Source organism: Sapajus apella, unplaced genomic scaffold, assembly GCF_009761245.1.
Source record: "Sapajus apella isolate SASKATOON/1434 unplaced genomic scaffold, GSC_monkey_1.0 scaffold107, whole genome shotgun sequence".
Classification (NCBI taxonomy): Eukaryota; Metazoa; Chordata; class Mammalia; order Primates; family Cebidae; genus Sapajus; species Sapajus apella.
The window spans coordinates 6,598,928-6,623,765 of record NW_022437047.1 but is presented as its reverse complement, the minus strand read 5'-3'; the positions used below and the strand labels follow the sequence as shown (position 1 = coordinate 6,623,765).

The following is a 24,838-nucleotide window of genomic DNA, read 5'->3' as shown; positions in this document are numbered from 1 at the left end:
CTTCATTTCGGTGCTTTTTTTGCTATGAGACAATGTCACAGGAAAGAGTTTCCAAAGGGCCTTATTAGAAACTGGGGTTCTGTCTCTATCTTCGCTGGCACTCGTGGAGTCTGTGTTGTCTGTGGCTTGGTTGGGATGGGGTGCTTTGCAGATGACAGTCCCATGGCTGCTTGCCTCTGGGAAGCTGCCTACTTGTCTTGCTTTGCTGTGCCCTGGCCTCTCTGGGCCTGTGGCTGTTGCTACAGAAGGGGGTCCCCCACCCCCACCCTCAGGACTGAGTGATTCAGACAGAAATAAGCTGCTGAGTGCTGCGGCTGGGACTCCCCTCCCTAATCCCCAGCCTGTCCGTGTTTATCCGATGGCCTCAGGAGGGAGTGTAAGGGGCTGGCGAGCAAGTGGGCAGCTGCTGGGCTTCCTGGGCTTGCTGGGCTGGTGGGACTGAGCGGTCCAGGGACAGGCCCCTGCCTGGGCCAGAGAGGAGCCAGGAGCCATGAGGGTGGCAGTGGGCATGCTCTGGCTCTTGGCCCTTGGGTGGCCTCCCCAGGCCCGGGGCTCCTGCCCCTCTCACTGCAGCTGCAGCCTCCACATCCTGGGTGATGGCAGCAAGGCCAGGTATGGTACCGGGTGCGTGGGATGGACAGCCCAGCCTCCATTGCTCTGCCAGCTAGGCTGGGTTGGAGGGAGATGGAGCCGGGGCCCTGAGAGCAAGACCGGGTGAGATATTCATCTCCCCTGGCCCTTGAGGCCCAGGGATTCTATAGGGTGGTCTGGGCTGCATTATTTTCCAGCAAGCAAGGGAATGACTCTGTCCAAGAGGTACCAGGTACCTTTGCATATGGACCCGAGGGTGAGGCACAAGTGTGCCTGTTTTAGAAAGTCCTTCCTGAATCCTCCTCCAGGCTCCTGGTGGGGAAGAGCCCTCCTTAAAGCTCTGGAAGTCTCCTCCCTTACTGCTTTCTTTTCTTCTCCTTGCTTTTTTCTATTCCCTCTTCTTTTCTATATTTCCCCAGCTCCTTCTTTCCCAGGCCTCTTGCACTGTCTTGCCTGACCTCTCTACAACACCCAGTCATATCCCAGGGATTTCCTACAACCCCACCCACGATGGGACCACTTGCCTCTCATTCTTCCTCCTTTGGATCTTGGATCTTCTCTGATCCCAGAGAAGAAGAGATCCCAGAAGCCTCAGCCTCAATCCCTTCTATGGGTACTCCAAAAAGCCAGGAGGACTCATCCCATGAGAAGCATGCTCCCTTCCATCCTCAGCCTTTTCCTTGATTTTCCCCACCCTCTGTCTGATCCCTCAGAGCACTTCCATCCTCTCCTTCTCTCCTCCCATGGGACATTGTGGCTTGTGGACCCTTGCTCTCCCACTACTGCTCATTTTCTTCTTTTCTTTAGCAATTTTACCCCATCTTTCCTCCAACTTCTTCAGCTTACCCATTAGCAACCACTGCATGGTTTCTGAGCCACTTATGGCTTCTGACCCTGGAAGCAATGTTATTGGAGCTGCCCTTTTAATAATCTCAGGAATGAATGTCAAGTGGATTGGGGGATGAGAGAAGGCAGAGAAATGAAGAAGAACCACCAAGAAAAGACACCCTGCATGACTTGAGAAACAGAATGAACTCCACTGTAACCCAAGTGTCCAATGCATCAACTCATGTGGAGGGTAGGGATCCTCTCCCCAGGAGAAGCCAGGCGGAGCACTGAACAGGCTGGAAATATCCCATGGCCAAGGACAGTGTCACTGGAGTGACAAAAACCCTCCCCACCACCCATAGACAGCATAGAGCTGAAATCCACACAGCATCATTGACGAAACCAGTCCTGGAACCCAGGCATTCCAGTTCCGTTTTCAGAAACTTTATCTGGTGATGCCACTATGCGCAGGGACCAGGGATGAATTACAGGCAGCAGAGCTAGCCTCAAGACGGAAAATGAGTTTCGAGGGCTGCTAATGTAAGTCAGTGGGCATTCCCTCTTCTGAAGCCAGAGGTCTTGGTTCTACCTCCCTGACCATTCCATGGCTAACACACACCAGCCCCTCTGCATGAAGGGTCCTATGAGGCCATAAAGGCTGTAGCAGGCCCTGAGGTCCCCTGTGGCTCTGGGCACAGACTATGCAGTTAAACCGAAGCTCCTTCTGCATCTCAGAAGGCTTCCTCAGGTCCCTCTCTAACCTGGGCCTCTCGGAGAACTTAGCCTTTATGTCTGAGCTGCTGTATCGTGAAGTGTGTACCTGTGGGCACTAGGGTTGCCTGGGAGGACCTGGGCTGTGCACCTGAACGGATTTGTGCCCATGCTGTTTGTCCCAGTTTGCCCCTGGTTTTACCCCACCAGGAGTTGTGCTGTAGGTTTGAGCTATGATGTAGGCTTTGGCTTCTTATGGTTTCCTTTAATTCCCTTTTTGACCATTTTCTCCCCACCCCAAGATAAGTTTTTTTCCAATCACCTGTCTTTCTCTCACCTACATTCAGACCTTCTTCCTTGCAATACCCAAACATGTATTTTTTTTTTTTTTTTTGAGACACAGTCTTGCTCTGTCACCCAGGCTGGAGTGCAGTGGCACGATCATAGCTCAATGCAGCTTCCAACTCCTGGGCTCAAGCTACCCTCCCAACTTATTCTTCTGAGTAGCTGGGACTATAGGCATGAACCATCACACTTGGCCAAACCTATTTTATTATCTGGAAGTATTATTGCTGTAAATGCTTTCTTCCCGAGCTAGATTATACACTGTATGAGGACAGGGGCTACGAGGTTGATTCTATTCTATTCTGAATTGTCCATCACTTAATAGGAGTTCCATGTATGTTTGCTCAAAAGGAGGAAAAACATCTGTGCTGTTTGTGGGCACTGTTTACAAGAAAAAACCAGCCCAGTCCAGCTGCCTTTAAGTGGAGTATATGAGTTACGCCAAGAGATGCCGGTGATGTGTGTGCACTTGCAGGAATGACTGATATGACCAGTATGTTACGCTATGACAAGAGGTTATGCTATTACAAACTCCCTTAGATGGGTCTGTTCCGTGGTTGGGGGGCTTAGGATTTTATTTTCAGTTTATGTAGTATAAAACATAGCGCTGAAATGTAGGCTCCTTGAGGGCAAAGGCTGCCTCCCGTTTTCTCTCTATCCTCTGCTTTAGTCTCAAGCTTAATAGAATAAGGTTTAAGAAGTTGTGGTTTGGGTAGAAGAGCTGATAAGAGTGACCCGATCTACTGTCCCTGCTGAGATGCAAACATTTATGACAGTGACCCATACCTTGGGTTCATGCAGGGTGGCAGGCAGCGTGCTGGTCTTGTACATGCATTATCTCATTTAAACCCTGTAACCACATTGTGGAGTCTATTTGATGGCAAAACAGGAAAATAGAGGTTACGGAATGTACTCAAGGACTTATAGCCAGCAAGCAAAGAGCCCAGGTGTGAATCCAGCTGTGGGGCTGCCAAGTCCTGGCTCGTAAACACCTTGATCATTACCTGACTCCCCAGAATTGGGAGAGATTTGAGGCACTTTCATTTTTGATATCCTTGGTATATTTTTTGTGGAATGATAAACCAAAGCAGTTACAAAAATTTAGATATAATTTAACAAACAAACAGGGTATTTTTTTTTTTTTTTTTTTTTTGAGACGGAGCGTTGCTCTGTTACCCAGGCTGGAGTGCAGTGGGGTGATCTCGGCTCATGGCAGCCTCCACCTCCGGGGTTCAAGCGATTCTCCTGCCTGGGATTACAGGCACGTGCCACCACGCCCAGCTAATTTTTGCGTTTTTAGTAGTGAGGAGGTTTCGACATGTTGGCCAGGTTGGTTTCGAGCTCCTGGCCTCAAGTGATCTATCCGCCTGGCCTCCCAAAGTGCTGGGATGACAGACCTGAGCCACCGCGCCCGGCTACACTTTTAACATATATTTGCAAAGCAACAGTGCACAGCGTCATGACGGGGTTTATTAATACTGTTCATTCTTAGTGCACTGCGGGTGCGGCGGGCTGTTATGGGTCATGAGTGTAAGGGTGAGGTCTTGCAGGACAGTGAAGACCAGATGACCTTTCTGGGACCCTTGTGAGAGGCTCTGAGAGCAAAGGGAAAAGTGGGGCTGCTTGCTCTGGGCCCCTCTCCAGGTCCCCGCCATGGCTTGGACTCTGGTGTGGGCGTCTTGTGATCCGAGCAGAACCAAAGGCCTCGCGGAGGGAGGTAGCGGTGGGAGATTCCAGACCCAGCAGGATCCTTGCTCAACTATCCCCCGTTTCTGCGACCAGGACGGTGGTGTGCAACGACCCCGACATGACCCTGCCCCCCGCGTCCATCCCCCCGGACACCTCCAGACTGCGCCTGGAGCGAACGGCCATACGCAGGGTGCCTGCCGAGGCCTTCAGGCCCCTGGGCCGCCTGGAGCAGCTGTGGCTGCCTTACAACGCCCTCAGCGAGCTCAACGCCCTCATGCTGCGGGGCCTGCGACGCCTGCGGGAGCTGCGGCTGCCCGGGAACCGCCTGGCCGCCTTCCCCTGGGCCGCGCTCAGGGACGCCCCCCAGCTGCGGCTGCTGGACCTGCAGGCCAATCGCCTCTCGGCTGTGCCCCCTGAGGCCGCGCGCTTCCTGGAGAACCTCACCTTCCTGGACCTCTCCAGCAACCAGCTGCTGAGGCTCCCGCAGGAGCTGATCGCCTCCTGGGCTCACCTGAAGACCGGTCTCTTCCCTCCCGGCCACCACCCCAGGCTGGTCCTAGGTAAGAGGCGGCATCCTTCACCTGGGGTCTTAGGCAAGTTACGCTTCTCTGAGTTTCAATTCTTTATTTGGAAAATTGAAATGATACCTGCCATCCGGGTTTCAGCAAAAGCAATGAGATCCGGCCGGGCGCGGTGGCTCACTCCTGTAATCCAAGCACTTTGGAGACCAACGCGGGCGGATCACCTGAGGTCGGGAGTTCAAGAGCAGCCTGACCAACATGGTGAAACCCCGTCTTTAAAAAAGAGGGGCGGGTTTATGAGCTCAAGCGCCAAGCCAGACTGTGGCAGTTCAAATCCCTGTCATAAAAGAGGTCTTTCCAGGTCACACAACCAGGAGAAGGCCCCTGAGACTCAATTTCCCAACTCAGAGCTGAATGGGTTAGTACACTACACCAGCCGGACCTGCTATTTCTTCGGTTCCTTCCTGTTCCTAACAAACCAACGGCTTACCATGGGAACTAGATCTCCTTTCCTGCCCAAGGCACCTGCCTAGCCCTCAGAATGGCAGGAGCATAGTTCATTCTGGAAAATTGATCTGAATTCTACAAATCATACATGAATAAATACAAATGTTTAATATATCGCAGAAGAGGGTAAAGACCCTTTTGTCCTCTCTCCCTATTCCAACCCCCTCTCAAAAGTAGTTACTATTATTATATTTATATTCAAGCTCCTTATCTGTTCAGATACATTTCATATGCATATATATATAAGTGTATACACATACCTGCATGTACGCAGAAAGGTTATTTGTGTGTTTTACATAAAATTTTGTCATATTATACATACTAACCAACACTAACTTTTTGACCCAACATTGTATCTTGTAGATATTTCTAGATTTTTACAAATGGGTCAAGTTCATTTTAAAAACTACTGCACAATATTCTATAGTATGCTATGTCTGCGGTATGTTATAAACATAATTATACTATAGTTTATTTAATCATTCCCCCTTTAATGGACTTTTAAAATTGTTTCTATTATTTTGTTAACATCTATGATGAAACAGAAAACATTTTTGGCACATTCTTGTACACATAAATGTTTCTCTAGGATAGGAACAGACAGGTGGAATTATTAGGTCACGGAGTGTGCATATTAGACATTTAAAAATCAATCTGACCCAGGTACAGTGGCTCACGTCTGTAATCCCAGCACTTTGGTAGGCCGAGGCAGGTGGATCACTTGAGGTCAAGAGTTCGAGATCAGCCTGGCCAATATGGTGAAACCCTGTCTCTACTAAAAATACAAAAATTACCCAGATGTGGTGGTGGGCACCTGTAATCCCAGTTTCTTGGGAGGTGGAGGCAGGAGAATCGCTTCTAGGAGAACCTAGAAGGTGGAGGTTGCAGTGAGCTGAGATCGTTCACTGCACTCCAGCCTGGGCAATGAGTGACACTCCGTATTTTTGAATGCCTTCCAATTCTAGGTGCTGGGAATACAACAGAGAGCAAAAGAGATGACAATCTATTCACTCATGGAGCTAACAACTAAAATGGCCAAAATGTTTGACTTTTGCCAGTCTGGCAAGTAAAAGTCTCATTGTTGTTTAACTTTGCCTTTTACATTCAGTCTTTCTGGCCTTATTGTGATAAAGCAAAAGCCAGGTAGCTCACCACTGGAGCCAGGCATTGATGAATCTTGGGTTGCAGATGTATCACTAAGTGCATTTAACCAGCCATGTAAGGCAGCGGCCACTGGTGAGATGGGGTGAGGGGCAGGTAGGAAAAGGAACTGGCACCCTTGGGTTCTGCTCAAAGAGACCTGAGAGACATGAATATACAGTCACATCTGAATGCACCCACCCTAACCCTTTGACACCCCCCTTTCCAAATGTATTAAATATATCTATAAGAATGTGTAAGTTGTCACTGATTATTAGATATACTATCAAATAAGTCTTTGGGGACTAATGGGACATCATATCAAATGCATTTATCTTGCATTTCAGTAATGCAACCCTATAAGAAGGAATTGTTCCTTAGAACTGAGGACACACGGTACCCCTCATTTATATGCACATGGTACCCCGCTATCTCTGTAATGTTCTTTGACACTGCTTTCAGCTCTGTAAGAATGTTCAGTTTTAGAGTAAAGACAGTAGGGGATAGATCCTAGGATTTGATTTTCTGGCCCTTTCACCCTGCTGTTTATGCCCATGTGAGTCTATGTCAAAGTGACCGTGGATCAGAGCAGACACCTTCATTGCTGGGATGATGCTGAAAATACCATTAACACTGGGAGAACTGGCATCAAGGATCAGGGGTCAGTGATACATGTCTATAAATGAGATTTTGTCATATTGCAATTATTGTGGAAATACTGCCTGGCCAGCGGCCTGAAAGAATCAGTCCAAGAATGGCAAGGGTAATTGCCAGTTTTGTCAGTATGCTATATAGCTACCCAGTACTTAATATGATTTATTTTTGTTTATGTTTAAAGCAACCCTGAAAAGAAAGTAATGCTATCATTTAACACAAAGAATCAAATTTTAGGTCATACAATTAATAAGGCAAGGAGCTGGGCCCAGAGGCCAGTTCTGCTGACTCTGAATGAGGACCTGCCTGTCCTCCCAAAGGAGATGGGGTGCTGGGCCTGAGGACCTTGAAAATCTATCTGTATATCTTGTCTTCTATTTTACCCCTGCAGGGCTACAGGACAACCCCTGGGTATGTGACTGCCAGCTCTATGACCTGGTCCATCTTTTGGATGGCTGGGCCCCAAACTTAGCCTTCATTGAGACCGAATTGAGATGTGCCAGCCCACGCAGCCTGGCCAGAGTGGCCTTCAGCCAGCTTGAACTGAGAAAGTGCCAGGGCCCAGAGCTCCATCCAGGAGTGGCCAGCATCAGGTCCCCTTTGGGGGGCACAGCATTGCTACGCTGTGGAGCTACTGGAGTCCCTGGGCCTGAGATGAGCTGGAGGAGGGCCAATGGCAGGCCCCTTAATGGTACAGGTATGTGAGCTAAAGGGAGGATACACTAAGACCCCAGACTGGGGAGGACAAAGCAGTGCCCCAAATGGGGAGTTGGCAGGGTCAGAGGGAATTTGTCTAAGCAAGGCTGGGCTTCTATCTGCCTGAGTTGAGTTTGACAGCGGCTTCCCAGAGGCAAGTCATTGTGACAATAGATTCAACAATGACAACGTCTCTTGACCTGTCCTATCATATCCCACCAGCCACTCTGTAGAGACTCGGGGCCCACCCCGAGAGAACAAAAAGCTGACTTTTTGATGAAAGTCTCTCTTTTAGTGTATTAATATTTATAAGTTTCCCAGTTGTAAATATTAAACCAGAATTACCTGGAGTAATTAATGATGTGAGCTACCATCTGCTGAGCTCTTCATGTGGGTCTAGTACAATGCTAAGTGTGTTATGCACATAATAACATTGAACTTCAAGGAGCATTTCCTTCTTATTTTGCATATAAGAAAACTGAGGCTCTGAGAGGCTAAATGCTGCATCACACAGTTTGTACAAGGAGGAGCTGGGGTTCCAGTAAAATCTGTCTGGTTACCTTTGTAAAATTCCAGTGCCCTTAAGAACAGGGTGGGTTGACTGGGCATGGTGGCTCATGCCTATAATCCCAGCACTTGGGAGGCTGAGGCAGGAGGATTGCCGGAGTCTAGGAGTTATCAGCCTGGGCACCATAGTGAGATCTTGTGTCAAAAAAAAAAAAATGCTGTACATGGTGGCACGCTGAGGTGGGAAGATCACTTGAGCCTGGGAGTTACAGGCTGGAGTGAGCCATGATCACACCACTGCACTCCAGCCTGGAGTGACGGAGCAAGACACTATCTGAATAAAGCAAACAAAAGACCCATAGTGCGAACTTGTCAGATTTAGAAGGTGTCATTCTTAGGCTCTGCCGCAACCTGGGGCTCCAAAGGCTCCCCACATTTGAGCCCAAGGTAATATTGATCCTTTGGTTCGTCTAAGAAAAGTTGAATGACTGCCAGTGTTTTCTCAGGACGACACCTGAGTGTATACCACATAGGAGCTGTGAACTTGGCCCTGAATGGCAGCTTGGGGCAAATGGGTCCATTCATTCTCTCACTTATGCCTGTTTTCCTCCTAGTGCACCAGGAAGTATCCAGTGATGGCACGAGCTGGACTCTGCTGGGCCTACCTGCAGTGTCCCACCTTGACTCTGGAGACTACATCTGCCAAGCCAAGAACTTTCTGGGAGCCTCTGAGACTGTTATCTCCCTGATCGTCACTGAGCCGCAGACTTCCACAGAACACAGTGGGAACCCAGGGGCACTATGGGCAAGGACAGGTGGAGCGGGGGAAGCTGCTGCTTACAACAACAAGCTGGTGGCCAGGCATGTCCCCCAGATTCCCCAACCCGCTGTCCTGGCCACTGGACCCTCTGTGCCCAGCACGAAGGAAGAACTGACCCTCCAGCACTTCCAGATGGATGTCCTGGGAGAGCTCTCTGATGGGCGGGCAGGACCCTCAGAGGCACAAATGGTGAGATCTGTGAAGGTAGTGGGGGACACTTACCACAGTGTGTCCTTGGTGTGGAAGGCGCCCCATGCGAAGAACACAACTGCCTTCAACGTCCTCTATGCAGTCTTTGGGCAGCACAGCATGCGGCGGGTGATTGTGCAGCCTGGGGAGACCAGAGTGACCATCACTGGGCTGTTGCCCAAGACCAAGTACGTGGCGTGTGTCTGCGTGCAGGGCCTGGTACCCCGGAAGGAGCAGTGTGTTATCTTCTCCACGAATGAAGTGGTGGATGCGGAGAACACCCAGCAGCTCATCAATGTGGTGGTGATTAGTGTGGCCGCCGTCATTGCCCTGCCTCTCACACTGCTTGTCTGCTGCGGTGCTCTTCAGAGGCGCTGCCGCAAGTGCCGCACCAGGGACTCCACTGAGGCCACAGTTACCTACGTCAACCTGGAGAGACTGGGCCATAGCGAGGATGGCTCAGAGGAGCTGTCCCGGCACAGCCTCAGCGAGGCTGACAGGCTTCTCTCAGCTCGTTCCAGTGTGGACTTTCAGGCCTTTGGAGTCAGAGCCGGCAGGATCAATGAGTATTTCTGCTGAGGGATGTGCCTCCACCACTCACACACCTTCTCCGTCTGCTCTCCTTCTTTAACTCTGACACTTGACTACATGATCACCCACTCTTACCTGCTTGGGTACCTGCTTACTCAGACACCTGGGCACAACAGCAACAGCAGAAGCTATTGCAACAACCGCTAACACTTGTTAAGCACTTACTACATACCAGAAAGTGTTCTAAGTGCTAAATTCTTATAACAACCATTTGCAGCAGGCACCACTATTCTCTCCATTTCCCTTGGGTGAGAGGTTAGGAAACTTGCCTGTATCAGTCAGTTTTTGCTGCATAACAAATGAAAGCAAAATCTCAGTGATATACAGCAGTGAACACTTATTTTCACACTCACAGGTCTGTGGGTTGATTAGGGTGGCTCTGCTCTGTGTGTTTCATTTGGAGCCTGGGCTGGAGAGCAGCAGTGGGTACCTGGGGCAGGTTTCTCTCATGGTGAGGTTGAATGACAATAGAGGAATGATTTTTCATGCAATGCCTGTTAAGTTCTTAGTTCAGAATTGGCATACTGCCACTTCTGTCCATATTTTATCTGCCAAAGCAAGTCTCATGGCCAAACCCAACTTTAACGGGGCAAGCATGGACACTTCTTCCATGGAGGTGATGGTGGAGGAGGAAATATGTGCTGAACAGTGATCCAATCTACATTCCCCAGGATTACCCAGCTAGGCAAATTTAGGTGGCTCTGAGATTGGGACCACACAGTTGGGATCCACAGTTAAAAGTCCTCACCACCCTCATATACTGTACGTTGATTACATTTTATGCTAATTCATAGGCACTCACACACACCATCTCTCTATGCATTAGCCATTCTGGTAGCTACCCATCCACACTAACACACACACACCACACTCATAACCCACTGTGCCCTCACTGAATTCTAATATTTATTCTCTGGGTGCTATTCTGCCTAGAGACAATCATTTGGCTTTTTGATAAATGCTAGAGTTTGAGATGATGCTCAAGAGAACACTGCTCATTTGATTTCAGAATATCAGACTGGAGGGATCCAACAGACCTCATTATACCCTGTGCTGTCTGGCACCTTCACCTCTGCCCCCATACAGCAGACTTTGTGATAAATAAACCAACTTTAATAGATATTATTTTGTATTTATATAGCGCTTTAAGGGTGTCTCAGAGCCTTCCTGGTTGCTCGTCAAGTTATTTCAAAGGAAAATCCCTGCTCACTTTTTCTTAGAGCTGGGAAACCACTGAGATGTTGTCTCTGTGCACTGGAGAAAGCAAATGTTCCCAGCAGAAGGTTCAAGTGGTTCCTTGTTTACAGAGCTGATCTCTGTCGTGAAGAGCATCCGGGGTACCTGTGCCAAGTCCTTTGGGTAATAACTGAAGAAATTTTGGGACAGTAAGCTGTCAAAAAAAATTATTTTGCTAGTATTATGCAAAAGACTCCAAGCATTTGCAAGTATTATGTCATGTGATTTACTAGATAAAAGCCAGTGTGCCACAGTGCTTTCTAAAGTTACTGTACTCCCCCTCACATTTACAGAAGACCTTACCACATATTTCACCCAGTTTTCTCGCATTTGATACTCATAGAAACCCACTATGGTGGCTGGGCTGTTTGATTTTACAGATGAGGACCCAAGAGTAGACTGATTTATACAAGGAAGTGATGAATTCTCTTTTGGAATCCAGTTCTTTGACAATTTTCTCATCAGGCTGAGGGTCTTTATTCAGTATCGATCCCTGCAATGTGGTCCGCAGCAGGTTCACTGTAGAAATTGACTTCTTAAAATCACTGAAACCTGGGATCAGAACCACGAGAGCACCCATGAACATAAGCATGGAATTTCCTTGGATATCTTCTGCCACCACCTGGAGGGCGCACCTGACTATAACTTGTAGACTACAGACATTGGTAAGAGAGGCTGTTTTGTTGAAAGATGACAAAGACACCATGTACATCGGGAGCCAGCAAACTTTTCTCCTGAAAATAAAAGAAGGCAAATAGTAAATATTTTAGGCTCCGTTGCTACTACTCAACTCTGCTAATGAGATGCAAAAGGAGTCACAGACAATATGTAAGTTAGTGGGTATGGATGTCTTCCAATAAGACACTTTTTACAAAAACAGGTGACAGACTGGATTTGGCCCTCAGGCTGTAGTTTGTTTACCCCTTATGAAGATTTATAAAGGCATTTCTGGTGACTTTTTGGAGACCCAAGACTCAATTCTTACTGTTTGATAAATAAAGAGTGATAGATACACCCCAAATTAGGACGAATGTAAACATAGATGAAAGCAGTCATCTGTTGAAGTGATCAAGATGTTGCCTTTAAATAATTGTATGAACCAATCATGATGGGACAATTATTGACCTAAAGGCAACTAACAGTTAGCCAGTTTTTTTTTTTTTTTTTCTTTGAGACGGAGTTTCACTCATGTTACCCAGGCTGGAGTGCAATGGCGCGATCTCGGCTCACCGCAACCTCCGCCTCCTGGGTTCAGGCAATTCTCCTGCCTCAGCCTCCTGAGTAGCTGGGATTACAGGCACGTGCCACCATGCCCAGCTGATTTTTTGTATTTTTAGTAGAGACGGGGTTTCACCATGTTGACCAGGATGGTCTCGATCTCTTGACCTCGTGATCCACCCGCCTCGGCCTCCCAAAGTGCTGGGATTACAGGCTTGAGCCACCGCGCCCGGCCCCAGTTAGCCAGTTTTATTGGCTAAATGTCTGGAGAAAAATCAGAAACTTAAAAGCAAGAAATTTGTAGTATTTATCTTATCTTAACAGAGAGAGAGAGAGAGAGAAAGAGAGAGAGAATCCAATCTTGCCAATGATCCAATGATTCATTAGGATCTATTTTCATGGTCTAGGTGGAAAGTGCTCTCATATGGTTTGACAGTGTCCTCACCCAAATCTCACCTTGCATTGTAATAATTCCCATGAATCAAGGGCAGGGCCAGGTGGAGATCATTGAATCATGGGGACAGTTTCCCCTATACTGTTCTCTTGGTAATGAATAAGTCTCACGAGATCTGATGGTTTTATAAATTTGAGTACCCCTGCACAAGTCCTTTTGCCTGCCGCCATGTAAGACATGCCTCTGCTCTTCCTTGCCTTCTGCCATAATTATGAGGTCTTCCCAGCCATGTGGAACTGTGAGTCCACTAAACCTCTTTTTCTCTATAAATTAGTTAGTCTTGGGTATGTCTTTATCATCAGTGTGAAAACAGACTAATACAGCCTCCAAGATAATAAGCCTCCCAACACTCATCTGTCAACCTACCTTTGTGTATCCTGTCTTCCCTGGTTTGCTCTTGTAGGGAGGAGTCATCCTGGATTACGCTCATGAATATTCAAGTCACTGGAGAAACAAATTCCTATTGTAAAAAATAAAATGATGCCTGGCTTACATTAGTCTTTCAGTATGTGAGTCTGATTAGTTTGAGTTAGTCCCTGAAAATTGAATGCCCTCTGAGTGTCCTGGCAAAAGAATGTCTGGCCTTCCAATGCTGAAGACCAATTTGGGCCATTGTGAGCCTGCAGCATGGCTGGCCCTGGAAGCCTGGTTTGGAGGTTGGTTGGAATTATAGTACCTTCATGATGTCTTTTTATAATGGCAACGTGATTATATTGCTCATGATTAAGCAGAGAATATGTCCAAGGTCACGTGCCCACTGAAGTTGCTGGGTACCAAAAGGCAGATACAGAAATTGTACTCTGGAAAGTGGATGTGGGCTATCAAACCTAGACTATCAATCGAGGGATTCAGTGAGCAGTTTGTCTAGAGGACAAGAGCTGGAAATTTTTGACTTAATTATCATATAATCTAGCAAAAAAAAAAAAAAAAACTACCTAAGCATATTTATTTACAAGGGCATTGTAGTTAGGAGAGGTTAGACTTGTGCTAAGGCAATCATTCCCAAATTCCCATGGTTTAACAGAGAAAAATGTATTCCTGTTTCACAAGCTGTACTTAATTCTGGGAAATGTAGATGGAAGGAGGGTTCTGCTTTACGTATTTACTCAAGGACACAGCTGGGAAGGCTCCCCCAGTTGGAATGTCAGTGGTTGCCATGACAAGGAAAAAGAGAAATGGGAAGATCATGTTAGGGCTTTTCAAACCTCATTTCTTGTAACATTTTATCAGCCAGATCAAGAGTCTCATGGTCCCCCTATGTCAGGGAGTCTTGGAAAGGTCATCTTTTGTGTACCTGCCACAGACATATCTGAGAATGTGGGTAGCCGAGGCAGCATCTCAGACATGCTAGCAGCAGAGGGTGGGGGTGGGAAAGAGTTCTAGCTTTAGAGAAAGGGGATAGCCAGGCGCGGTGGCTCACGCCTGTAATCCCAGCACTTTGGGAGGCCGAGGCGGGTGGATCACAAGGTTAAGAGATCGAGACCATCCTGGTCAACATGGTGAAACCCCGTCTCTACTAAAAATACAAAAAATTAGCTGGGCATGGTGGCGCGTGCCTGTAATCCCAGCTACTCAGGAGGCTGAGGCAGGAGAATTGCCTGAACCCGGGAGGCGGAGGTTGTGGTGAGCCGAGATGGCGCCATTGCACTCCAGCCTGGGTAACAAGAGCGAAACTCCGTCTAAAAAAAAAAAAAAAAAAAAAGAGAAAGGGGATATAGAGTGTCTGCCCCCCAATAGAATGTCCAGTTCTCTGTCTGAGGTATCCCAGCATTTTACTAATATTGGGAAGGTGAGTGGCGTTTTCCAGTTGAATAGATAGAACACTCTCTTATTAAGATTCTATTCAGATGGCAGGGCGCGGTGGCTCACGCCTGTAATCTCAGCACTTTGGGAGGCCAAGGCGGGTGGATTACGAGGTCAGGAGTTCGAAACCAGCCTGACCAACATGGTGAAACCTCGTCTCTACTAAAAATACAAAAATTAGCTGGGCATGGTGGCACACACCTGTAATCCCAGCTACTCAGGAGGCTGAGGCAGGAGAATTGCCTGAACCCGGGAGGCGGAGGTTGCAGTCAGCCAAGATTGTGCCACTGCACTCCAGCCTGGGCAACAGAGTGAGACTTCGTCTCAAAAAAAAAAAAGATTCTATTCAGACAAGCCAGGGAGATGCCTCCCCACAACCATTTACATCTAACCATTTCACAGGCACAGAGTAATTCCCCCCTCATGACTCTGTTTCTATAGAGAACTTTAAGAGCCTAGTTCTGAAAAGCATCCTGCAGGGGGTTGTAATATTCCGAGACCCTCTTGCCATTGCTGTTATGATCTCTTGAGTTTAGGGACTACACTTAACCACAGGTTGTTTAACATAAATAATATCATCCAAGCTAAATTTAATTGTCCTCGTCTCCTGCCTCAGTTTCCAAGAGAGCTACTTCCTGTGCTCATATGCCAAATAAGGAAACCAAAGAGTGAGGGTGTCAGAAGAGGAGTGGGGGGCAGTAGAGAAGCGGCCTAGATGATTTTAAAGATAGCATGCCAGTGGGTGGGCTTCACGAGCTTTCTGAAAACTTCTGGAAAGTTGGATGGAGCTGAATTCATTTGAAAAAACTGGCATGAGATGGACAGAGAGGAAACTGGGAATGGAGGACTCTTAAGATCTTTATCCTTTGGGGTAAGAGGAGAGAAAGGAATCCACTAGTGGCTTGTGATAGCCATGAATTAAATCACATATTTTTATGAAATAAGCCTGACAAAGTCTTAGCAAACCTGGTAGGGGACTCTGGAGTGATAATTGCTCATCAGAGTTGTGTCCTGTCAAGGCAAACTGGCCAGGCTTCCACCGCCCTCAGTCACTGGATGTGGGTTGTGGCTGCCTGGGGAAGGACATGACCTCATGCAAGCATTCCTTGCAGCTGAGCCTTCACTCATCCCTTGAAGGGGGATCTAGACAGCACATCACCATATGTACCACAAACTTTGTGCCGATAGCTCTCTCTTTGTTTTGGATTTTTACCCTGAGATAAACTCGAGAGATCCAGCCACGTTTTAGAGTTAGACTGTTTGGAAACTCCTGCAAATATATCTGGCTTGGATGGAAAGCCTGGAGTGTAATCAGCTTAGCTGGTGACCCATTTCCCCCCTCACTGGTTAGCTAAGCGGATTTTCCCTGCTGAGGCCTTTTGTAGGGTACAACGTATATCATGAGTCTTACAGGAACTCACGGAATTTCAATATTCAACTGAAAGTGCCCCAGTTAGTAGGGATGTGGACTTTTCAGACCTTAAAGTTTGTTGGTGGATTAATGGGCACCAACTGTGTGCTAGGTGTTGTATTTAACATAATCTCAAAGTGTTCTAAAAACAGGCCGGATGCAATGGCTGTATTGCACCTGTAATCCCAGCTGCCTGGGAGGCTGAAAAGTTCAAGACCAGCCTGGGCAGTAGTGTGAGACCCCATCTCTGAAAAAATACAAAAATTAGAAAATAATATAAAATAAACTCCTGAAAACACTATGAGATATTTACTAATATTCTCACTATGCAGAGAAGACTCACAGAGATTAAATGACATTCCAAAGATCTCAAGGCTCAGAAACAAAAGCAAGGGAGAACTCCTTGGGACAGAGTTGATAACAGTTGCCCTTGACCCCATTCCTTTCATTAAGCAAGAGTATAGCTTAAAGCAAATGACCAATAAATATTTGTGAAATAAATGAAGAGTGAAAGAGCAAGCATGTAAAATTGTATGCATCTCTTTTTAAAATGTAGGTTGCTCACTTTGATGATGTGAAATACACAGTATTCAGGAAAGGTTGTGAAGTCCAAGTAAATAATCTTTTGGTTTAATCAGAAAATACAATCTTGTGTTTGAAACTGGTGATCCAAGCTGCAGAGGCAGCTGTAATGATGCAGTAGGAAAGAGAAAAAGTGACAGGAATGAACACAGAATTACTTTGTTACTCACCACCTGTTTTCACTTCGAAAAAATGATTGGAAATTCTAGGCTTCAGGAATCAATTGTGAATGATGAATAATTAAATAGATTCTGGCCAAATCCCCTGAACAATGGTGTTGAGAATAGCACTACCTGCTTGTTTCTCAGACTTCTTTCTAAGACACTGAGAAATGTAGAATCCATATGGAATTAGACATCTGACTTGGAGTTTGCTTTTCAGACTCAAGAATCACACATATGTTGAATTTTACGACCCTAGCTAAGAGACATTAGTCCCACTTCGTGTGTCCTGACTGAACCTGTGGTCTGGGCTGTAACAGACCTCAGAGCTCCCAGGGGCTTTCCTGCTGCTGTGCAACTTACATCACCATGGATTACCAATAATAGGATTTGCCACTCGGAAGCTAGGGCTATACTTATTCAAAACTCACAACGTATTTTCTTACAGAGAAATATGGCTTCAGTTTTTCGCCACTTCCTGTTAGTTCTGGTCTTTCTGGATACAAATGCAGCGCAGCCTTTCTGTGTGCCAGGATGCACTTGCTCAGAGGCGAGTTTTGGCAGGTGCGCTCTGCTGGCCAGATGCCAGAGGGTTATGGGGAATGGGTTTTCTTTGGGGATGATGTGGAGAGAAAGCAGGCTTAGAATTGGCAGGAAATCAGCAAATCTCTATGAGGCTCATTCTAGTTGGTGCTGAACTTTGCTAAACTGTGCATTTTTACCAAAATGAGTCTAACCCTTTTATTTCAATGAAAAATAATATTTTTATTCCGATTCACATGTCTAATGCCAGGATCAGCCTGACCCACTTTCCAGTTCCCTGTTGTTTATCTTAAAGCTGTTCTGGTTTCTTGTACAGGACTCTGCAGTGCATATCTGTCTCCTTGGGAAAGATCCCTGGGAACCTTTCTGAAGAGTTCAAGCAAGTAAGAATTGAAAACTCACCCTTATTTGAGCTGCCCCAAGGGTCTTTCGTCAACATGAGCACCTTGGAATATCTTTGGCTCAACTTTAACAATGTCAGTGTGATCCACCTAGGAGCCCTGGAGCACCTGCCAGGACTGAGGGAGCTGAGACTGGAGGGGAACAAACTCCGCTCAGTACCATGGACAGCGTTCCGGGCCACCCCTTTCCTGAAGGTCTTGGATCTCAAACGCAACAAGATTGATGCATTTCCTGAGCTGGCTCTTCAGTTCTTGGCCAACCTGACCTACCTTGACCTATCCTCCAATAGGCTTACAGTCGTATCCAAGAGTGTCTTCCTGAACTGGCCAGCCTACCAGAAACCCCGGCAGCCTGACTGTGGGGCCAAAATTATCTCCAGCCTGGTGGTGGCGCTGCATGACAACCCCTGGGTATGTGACTGCCGCCTAAGGGGGCTTGTCCAATTTGTCAAGTCCATTACACTCCCAGTCATCCTGGTGAATTCCTACCTGATATGCCGGGGCCCTCTCTCCAAGGCAGGGCAGCTTTTTCATGAAACTGAGCTTAGTACTTGCATGAAGCCACAGATCTCAACCCCCAGTGCCAATGTCACCATTCGGGTGGGACAGAATGTGACCCTACGATGCCTGACACAGGCCAGCCCCTCACCAACCATTGCATGGACTTATCCCCTGAGTATGTGGAGAGAATTTGATGGTAAGCCACATGTACCCTCTCAGTGTATCTAGAGGGAATGGAGAAGTCTGTAGTAATCCCATCCTCGTTAGAGAAGTTCAAAGCTGGGTCAGTCACGAAGGATGGGTGCAAGTAAGATTGGGATAGCCCTGAATTATGCTCACTAGAACAGAAAATATTCCAAGGTAGTGTTCCACTATTAGAATTATTTTAAATGTTTGCATACAGATCTCTCTAGAACATATGCACACATATAAATACATATTTCAGGGCTGATTTAATATCTTATGTAAATATTATAAAGTTGTATACAAGCAATAGTCTTTGGGAGTTTTCTAGATGCAAAACTCTGGGTACGTATTTTAGAATTCTAGAAATTTTGACTAGGATTGATTCTAGAGATGATCTATTGCTTATTTCCTAAACTTGCCTTAAACAAAATCACCTGGGGTACTTGTTTGAAATAACATCGACACAAGATTGTTCAGACCTTATTGACTTGAAGTTGTAATACTGGGACCCAGGGAAAAGAAGTGACCTCTATGGGCACTGGGACTGGAATTCAGATCTGCCTCTTCTTTCCTGGAACTCTGTGCTCTGTTTTCATACCTCAGCTGGGATCACCTTTAATGCTACTCTGTAGGGCTGGGCATACCACAAAGCTGGGGATGGCCTCCCTGGGGTTATCTAGAAGCTGAAAAGAAAAATCTTTGTAGATTCCTCATATCCTGTCTTCTGTGCTCTGTCTAGAGGACAACTAGGAATCACTGGGTAAAATTTGGGAAACATAGTCATTTGTGCAGATATTGGTTATACATGATGACAAACCTCTGGATAGTTTTAAAAATACCCAATTACCTGAATTTTCACATTTTCTATTGTTTTGGTCATATTGGTTTGAAGTTCAATAGTGATGAAAGAAAAATATAGGATTTATTGTTGTAGCCTCTTTGAAAACCAAGAAATGCATTCAGGTATTGTCTTTTGTGATGCTCTATAATCACTCTTTGGCACTGTGTTATATACAATCTCTCAGAAAAATATAAACTAAGACTTACGGAACACTTACTTTCAAATTAATGAGGTAGGTGATTGCTTATCATTTCATTTAATTGACAAGAAAATTGATGCCAAGAGAATGTAAGCAACTTGCTGAGGACCACATAGGATAGGAGCTCTATTAGGGACAGGAGCCCAGGCATGTGGCTCCAGGCTCTGAGGCACTGTACATCTGCAAGGTAAGAAGGTGGCTCACACCTGTAATCCCAGCACTTTGGGAGGCTGAGGAGGGTGGAGCACAAGGTCAGGAGATCAAGACCATCCTAGCCAACATGGTGAAACTCCATCTCTACTAAAAAATACAAAAATTAGTTGGGTGTGGCGGTGCACACCTGTAGTCCCAGTTACTTGGGAGGCTGAGGCAGAAGAATTGCTTGAATCCGGGAGATGGAGGCTGCAGTGAGCCAAGATCACGCCACTGCACTCTAGCCTGGGCAACAGAAGGAGACTCTGTGTCAAAAAAAAAAAAAAAAAAGGCACTTCTTGAAGCTCATAATATCACACAATCACGTAGTTGCAGGAACTCTCCTGAAACCCATGGCTCAGCAAGGCCAAGGTGGTTTGGTGGGTGCAGTCAGTGAAGTTGAAAGAGTATGGTCTTCATAGGTAGAAGAGCCAGGTTCCACATCAATTGTTGCTCTGAACAACTCTCAGTGTGGGAAAGTTGTTGAATTGCTCCAATCCTCAACATCCTATGTTGGGAATCAAACACCTGACACCAGGTACAAGGTTCATAAGAGGTTACCACCATTCTTGAACAAAAAAAACAACTGGCATTGCTAGACACTTTCTGGCAGTCTATCAGATAAATGCACAGCTGTTTTGCTTTTCTTTCCACCCAGTGCTGACATCTTCTACTGGAGAGGATACTGCTTTGTCGGAGCTGGCCATACCTGCTGCCCACCTGGTAGACAGTGGTAATTACACCTGCATGGCCTCCAACTCCATCGGCAAGAGCGCCCTTGTAATCTCTCTCCATGTCCAGCCTGCCCAGGCCCTACCTGCACCTGATTCTCTTTCCATCCCCTCAGAGGGCAGTGCCTACATTGACCTGCGGGTTGTCAAGCAGACAGTGCATGGGATTTTGCTAGAGTGGCTTGCAGTGGCTGACACCCCTGAGGAGGAGTGGTTTACCCTCTACATTGCATCGGATGAAGCCATCAGGAAGGAGGTGGTTCACATTGGCCCCGGAATCAATACTTACGCTGTGGATGACCTCCTTCCTGGCACAAAATATGAGGCCTGCCTCAGTCTAGAGGGCCAGCCTCCACACCAGGGTCAGTGTGTAGTTTTTGTAACAGGCAGAGATGGTGTTGGGCTAGAAGCACGTGAGCGCCTCCTGCATGTCACAGTGGTCCTGTGCGTGGTGCTGCTTGCAGTGCCTGTGGGCGCCTATGCCTGGGCAGCCCAGGGCCCCTGTAGCTGCAGCAAGTGGGTCCTGCGCTGCTGTCCTCATCGCAGAAAAGCCCCCAGCTGCCCCCATGCAGCCGCACCGTCCAGGGATGTCTCCTTTAGAGAACATCCAGCTGTCTGTGATGATGGTGAGGGGCACATAGACGCTGAGGGGGACAAGGAGAAGGAAGGAATGGAAGACAACAGCTGAACAACGGAGGCCATGGGGTGGAAATGGTGTAGGCTTCAAGCCTCTGAAACCAACCCTCTGCAGCAGTCCATCCATTTATCTACCGGGTATATATTGCGCACCCACTGTGTTCAAAGCACTGAACTTGACATGGGGGCTCAACAGTAAAAAGGGGAACGCAGTCTTTATCTTCATGATTAAGAGGGCACAGTCATTATCTTCATGGAGTTAAGGTCCATGAAGATTTGTCTTATCAAATTAATCATTTTATTATACATGGTGATTAGAAATTACTATATGTTACTCTTTGCATATACATAGCCTTATAACATTTACATGTTTATACGTAACATCTACATATAACATTTTACCTATGTTATCCTGCAAACAAAGGTAGACTTCTACCTACTTTTTGTAGGTGAAGCAACTGCAGCCTGGACAGTTCAATGACACGCCCAGAGTCCGCATCTGGCAGGAGGCAGAAGCCCTACTCAAAAGAGGTTCCAATTCCATTGTTTCCTTGAATGTCTGTTTTGCAGTATTCTTGTGTCTTTCATTGTTTAGAAAGTGTGACCCTCTCTCTTCATGACAAACTCCTAATGAGATCACATAAATGTGAGATTCCAAAGAGCTGCCCTTCAGGGTGATGAGAGCTGTTGGGTGATGTGAGTCTCTTTTTGTGGGTATCTGTTCCCCGGTGAGAGGTCCTTGGTGCAACTGGGAAGGCTGGAGCCATCTGCACCGAGGAGGAGTAGAGGATCGGCTGCAGCCCTGGGTCTGGCAGAGAGCAGAGTCTGCAGGGCCATACCCAGAAGGAATAGCATCCATATATCCACCACTTTCCCTTAGTCAATGTCTCAAGCCCTCCTAGGAAATCCCTGAGAGGTGGTCATTTCCTCTTAGGTGGACTCATGTGGAATGGAGGGGCCCCAGGAATCCCAGCATCAACTCATCGTCCCTCTGGACAGCCCTTCTAGGGGAGAGCATTCCTAGGATTTAATCCACATCTATCTTCCTGCAGTTTCCCTCACTGGCCACATGGAAACCTTTTGAAGAGTGTAAACATGAGCTAGCCTCATTGTGACATCTTCACACCTTCCTTACCCGTTCCTAACTATCCTTTTAGGCCCCTCTCAAGTGTGTACATTACGTCTTCCACAGAGCCTGCCTTGACTTCACACCTCTGTGGAGAAGAACAACATACACAGTGTGTCATTGGTGGTGAGACCTTTGCAGGCAGAGGCTGACCTTCCTCACTGTGGCCACTGCACTTGTCTAATACCTGATTTGTGCTCATAATAAATGTTAGTTACAATAAAATTTTTTAAAATTGAAGACAGTTCTCATGTTCAGACCAATTGACTACTCATTTCTTCAGGTTCTACTCATTTATTTTCTTCTGGGCATTAGAAAAAAAAACCCTCCAAATTAAAAAAAAAAAAAAATTAGGGACAGGGTCTCACTATGTTGCCCAGGCTTGTACCAAACTCCCGACCTCAAGCCATCCTCCCATCTCTGTCTCCCAAGTAGCTGGTATTACACCTGGCCAAAATCACTTTTAAATAAAAATTTTTAGCCTTGCCAAAAGCAGAGCGAATTTCATCCCTCCTCTTCCATCAGCTTCACCAAGTTTTAATGTTTTCCAGGCTTATTTCATCTTGTCCTTGCCCTCAACATTTGTTTTTTAACTGGAGTGTTTTAAAACAAATACAAAGCTTCACACCAGTTTACCTGTAAATGTTTTAGTTTGAGGTCTAACAAATGAAGTTTTAAAAAGCATAACCACAATGTTATTATCACTCATAAGAACATATGTTTAAAAATTATGGGGACATATATATTTAGATATGCACAATGTATAAAATACATACATACATGTAATGTGGCAGGTAATTTATTTACGTGGAATTTCCTATGATAAATTTTTTAAGAAAAGTGGTTGGAGCAAGAAAAGAACTTACACTTCTCTTGGCCTCTGTATGCTTCCTTCCATAGCATCAAAGGGGGTTGATATGGGTTGACTGTGTCCCTGCCCAAATTCTCATCTCCAATTGTAATTTCCATAATCTCCACATGTTATGGGAGGGATCTGGTAGGAGGTAATTGAATCATGTGGGCAGTTTCCCCCATGCCATCGTTCTCATGATAGTGAGTAAGTTCGCACGAGATCTGATGGTTTTATAAGGGGCTTCCCCCTTCACTCGATTCTCATTCTTCTCTCTCCTGCTGCCATGCAGAGAAGGACATGTTTGCTTCCCCTTCCACCATGATTGTATGTTCCCTGAGTCTTCTCCAGCCATGCTGAACTGAGTCAATTAATCCTCTTTCCTATGTAAATTATCCAATCTCAGGCATGTCATTATTAACAGCATGAGAACGGACTAATACACTGGTCTTTGGAACTTGAGGGTGCAGCCATCATGAAACGGCCTGGGCTACCATGAAGGTGAGAGTGGATGTTCAGACCTTTACACCAAGCAAAAGAAGCTTGGTGGTGCATGTGAGACAGAGGCGTCAGGACGAGAGAAGGGCTGTGCAAGAGGAGCAAGCAGTGCAGGGGGAGAGCCAGGAACACGTTGGTGGGCAGGGCAGTGTTTAGCTGCTTCTGTAAACATGGAAATTTAGGGAGAGGGAAATGGTCTAGGGAGGATTTCTGAGAATCTGATACTTTTTAAGATGCTTGGGCTGTCCCTTGAAAAACCCTAGAGTAAAGATTCATGTTACTCAGATTAAGTAAGGCAATTTGACAGTGGGGATACAAGAATAGACCCTGGCTGGAATCTGGTTTCTTAGGCTTAAATTTTGGCTTTATTTCTTATTGGCTTTGTTACATCAGGGAAGTTACTCTCTTTTCATGTACCTTAGTCTTCTCACCTATAAAATACAGTAATAATAGTACCTTAGTTTTCTCACCTGTAAAATGGGGATAATAACAGTACCTACCTCATAGGATTATTCTCATGATTATACAAGGCTTTTTTTACAGGTAAAGTTCTTAGACCAATATCTGGCACGTAGTAAACCCTCAGTAAATGTAACAATAATAAATGTTACCATCATTTCAAGCATCTCAGTCAGTTTGTGCTTTCTTTAAATGTGGCTCAGAATATAGACAGGACCATAAGATATTAGATCTCATTAGAGCTACACATGTGTGTATATATATATATGTAATGACATGATATCTAGGCTAATATCCTTCACGTGTTCTGTTTAATTCATGTTGAAAAGATGCTACCATTTCAGATTTAGTTGTTATATCCCTGAGAAGCTTATTTATTTAGAGCTTAGACCATGCAAGTTTAAGGTAAAAGCCTTTGGTTGAGGAGACATCTATAAGCAGGGCTACTTGCTTTTAAAATGAAGCCTCTCTAGTCCCAGGTGATTATCAATTTAAGAGAGGAATTTTGTTCTTTTTATATTTTCTTATTTTCTTCTATTTTGTTAGAATCTGTACATCTAACACCTAGAGGAGAGTCTGGCACAGATGATATACTCCAAATGTGTCACCCTAAGAATGGCTGAGTAAATTATTGAGAGATTATTAAATAACCAAACCTCATTCAGACCTCAAAAGAGGTGCACGTGCACAATTTTTTTCGAGATGGAGTCTCGCTCTGTCGCCAGGCTGGAGTTCAGTGGTGTGATAGTGGCTCAATGCAACCTCCACCTCCCAGGTTCAAGCAATTCTCCTGCCTCAGCCTTCCAAGTAGTGGGACTACAGGCATGTGCCACCATGCCTAGCTAATTTTTGTATTTTTAATAGGGACAGGGTTTCACCATATTGGCCAGGATAGTCTCGATCTCTTGACCCCATGATCCGCCTGCCTCAGCCTCCCAAAGTGCTGGCATTACAGGCGTGAGACACCACGCCTGGTCATGTGCACCATTTCATAACATCAAACCAATGTCTCCAACATCAG

The 24,838-nt window shown here is 46.2% G+C and overlaps 2 protein-coding genes across 3 annotated transcripts; both read left to right on the top strand.

Moving 5' to 3' along the window:
* The first annotated feature begins 369 nt into the window (after window positions 1–369).
* LRIT1 (leucine rich repeat, Ig-like and transmembrane domains 1) lies at window positions 370–10,882 on the top strand. The gene is made up of 4 exons (XM_032259266.1): window positions 370–612; window positions 4,258–4,724; window positions 7,378–7,683; window positions 8,804–10,882. The coding sequence occupies exons 1-4, from the start codon at window positions 491–493 to the stop codon at window positions 9,775–9,777; spliced, it is 1,869 nt and encodes a 622-aa protein (XP_032115157.1). The 5' UTR covers window positions 370–490; the 3' UTR covers window positions 9,778–10,882.
* Window positions 10,883–10,940: 58 nt separating this feature from the next.
* On the top strand, window positions 10,941–22,254 carry LRIT2 (leucine rich repeat, Ig-like and transmembrane domains 2). Of its 2 annotated transcripts, none has more exons than XM_032259265.1 (3): window positions 10,941–11,690; window positions 17,514–18,295; window positions 20,176–22,254. In XM_032259265.1, exons 2-3 carry the CDS (start codon window positions 17,635–17,637, stop codon window positions 20,934–20,936), a joined length of 1,422 nt encoding a protein of 473 aa, XP_032115156.1. In that variant the 5' UTR covers window positions 10,941–11,690; window positions 17,514–17,634; the 3' UTR covers window positions 20,937–22,254. The 2 variants fall into 2 exon arrangements, with proteins under 2 accessions (XP_032115156.1, XP_032115155.1); XM_032259264.1 differs by lacking the exon at window positions 10,941–11,690 and adding an exon at window positions 17,057–17,218.
* Window positions 22,255–24,838: the final 2,584 nt, after the last annotated feature.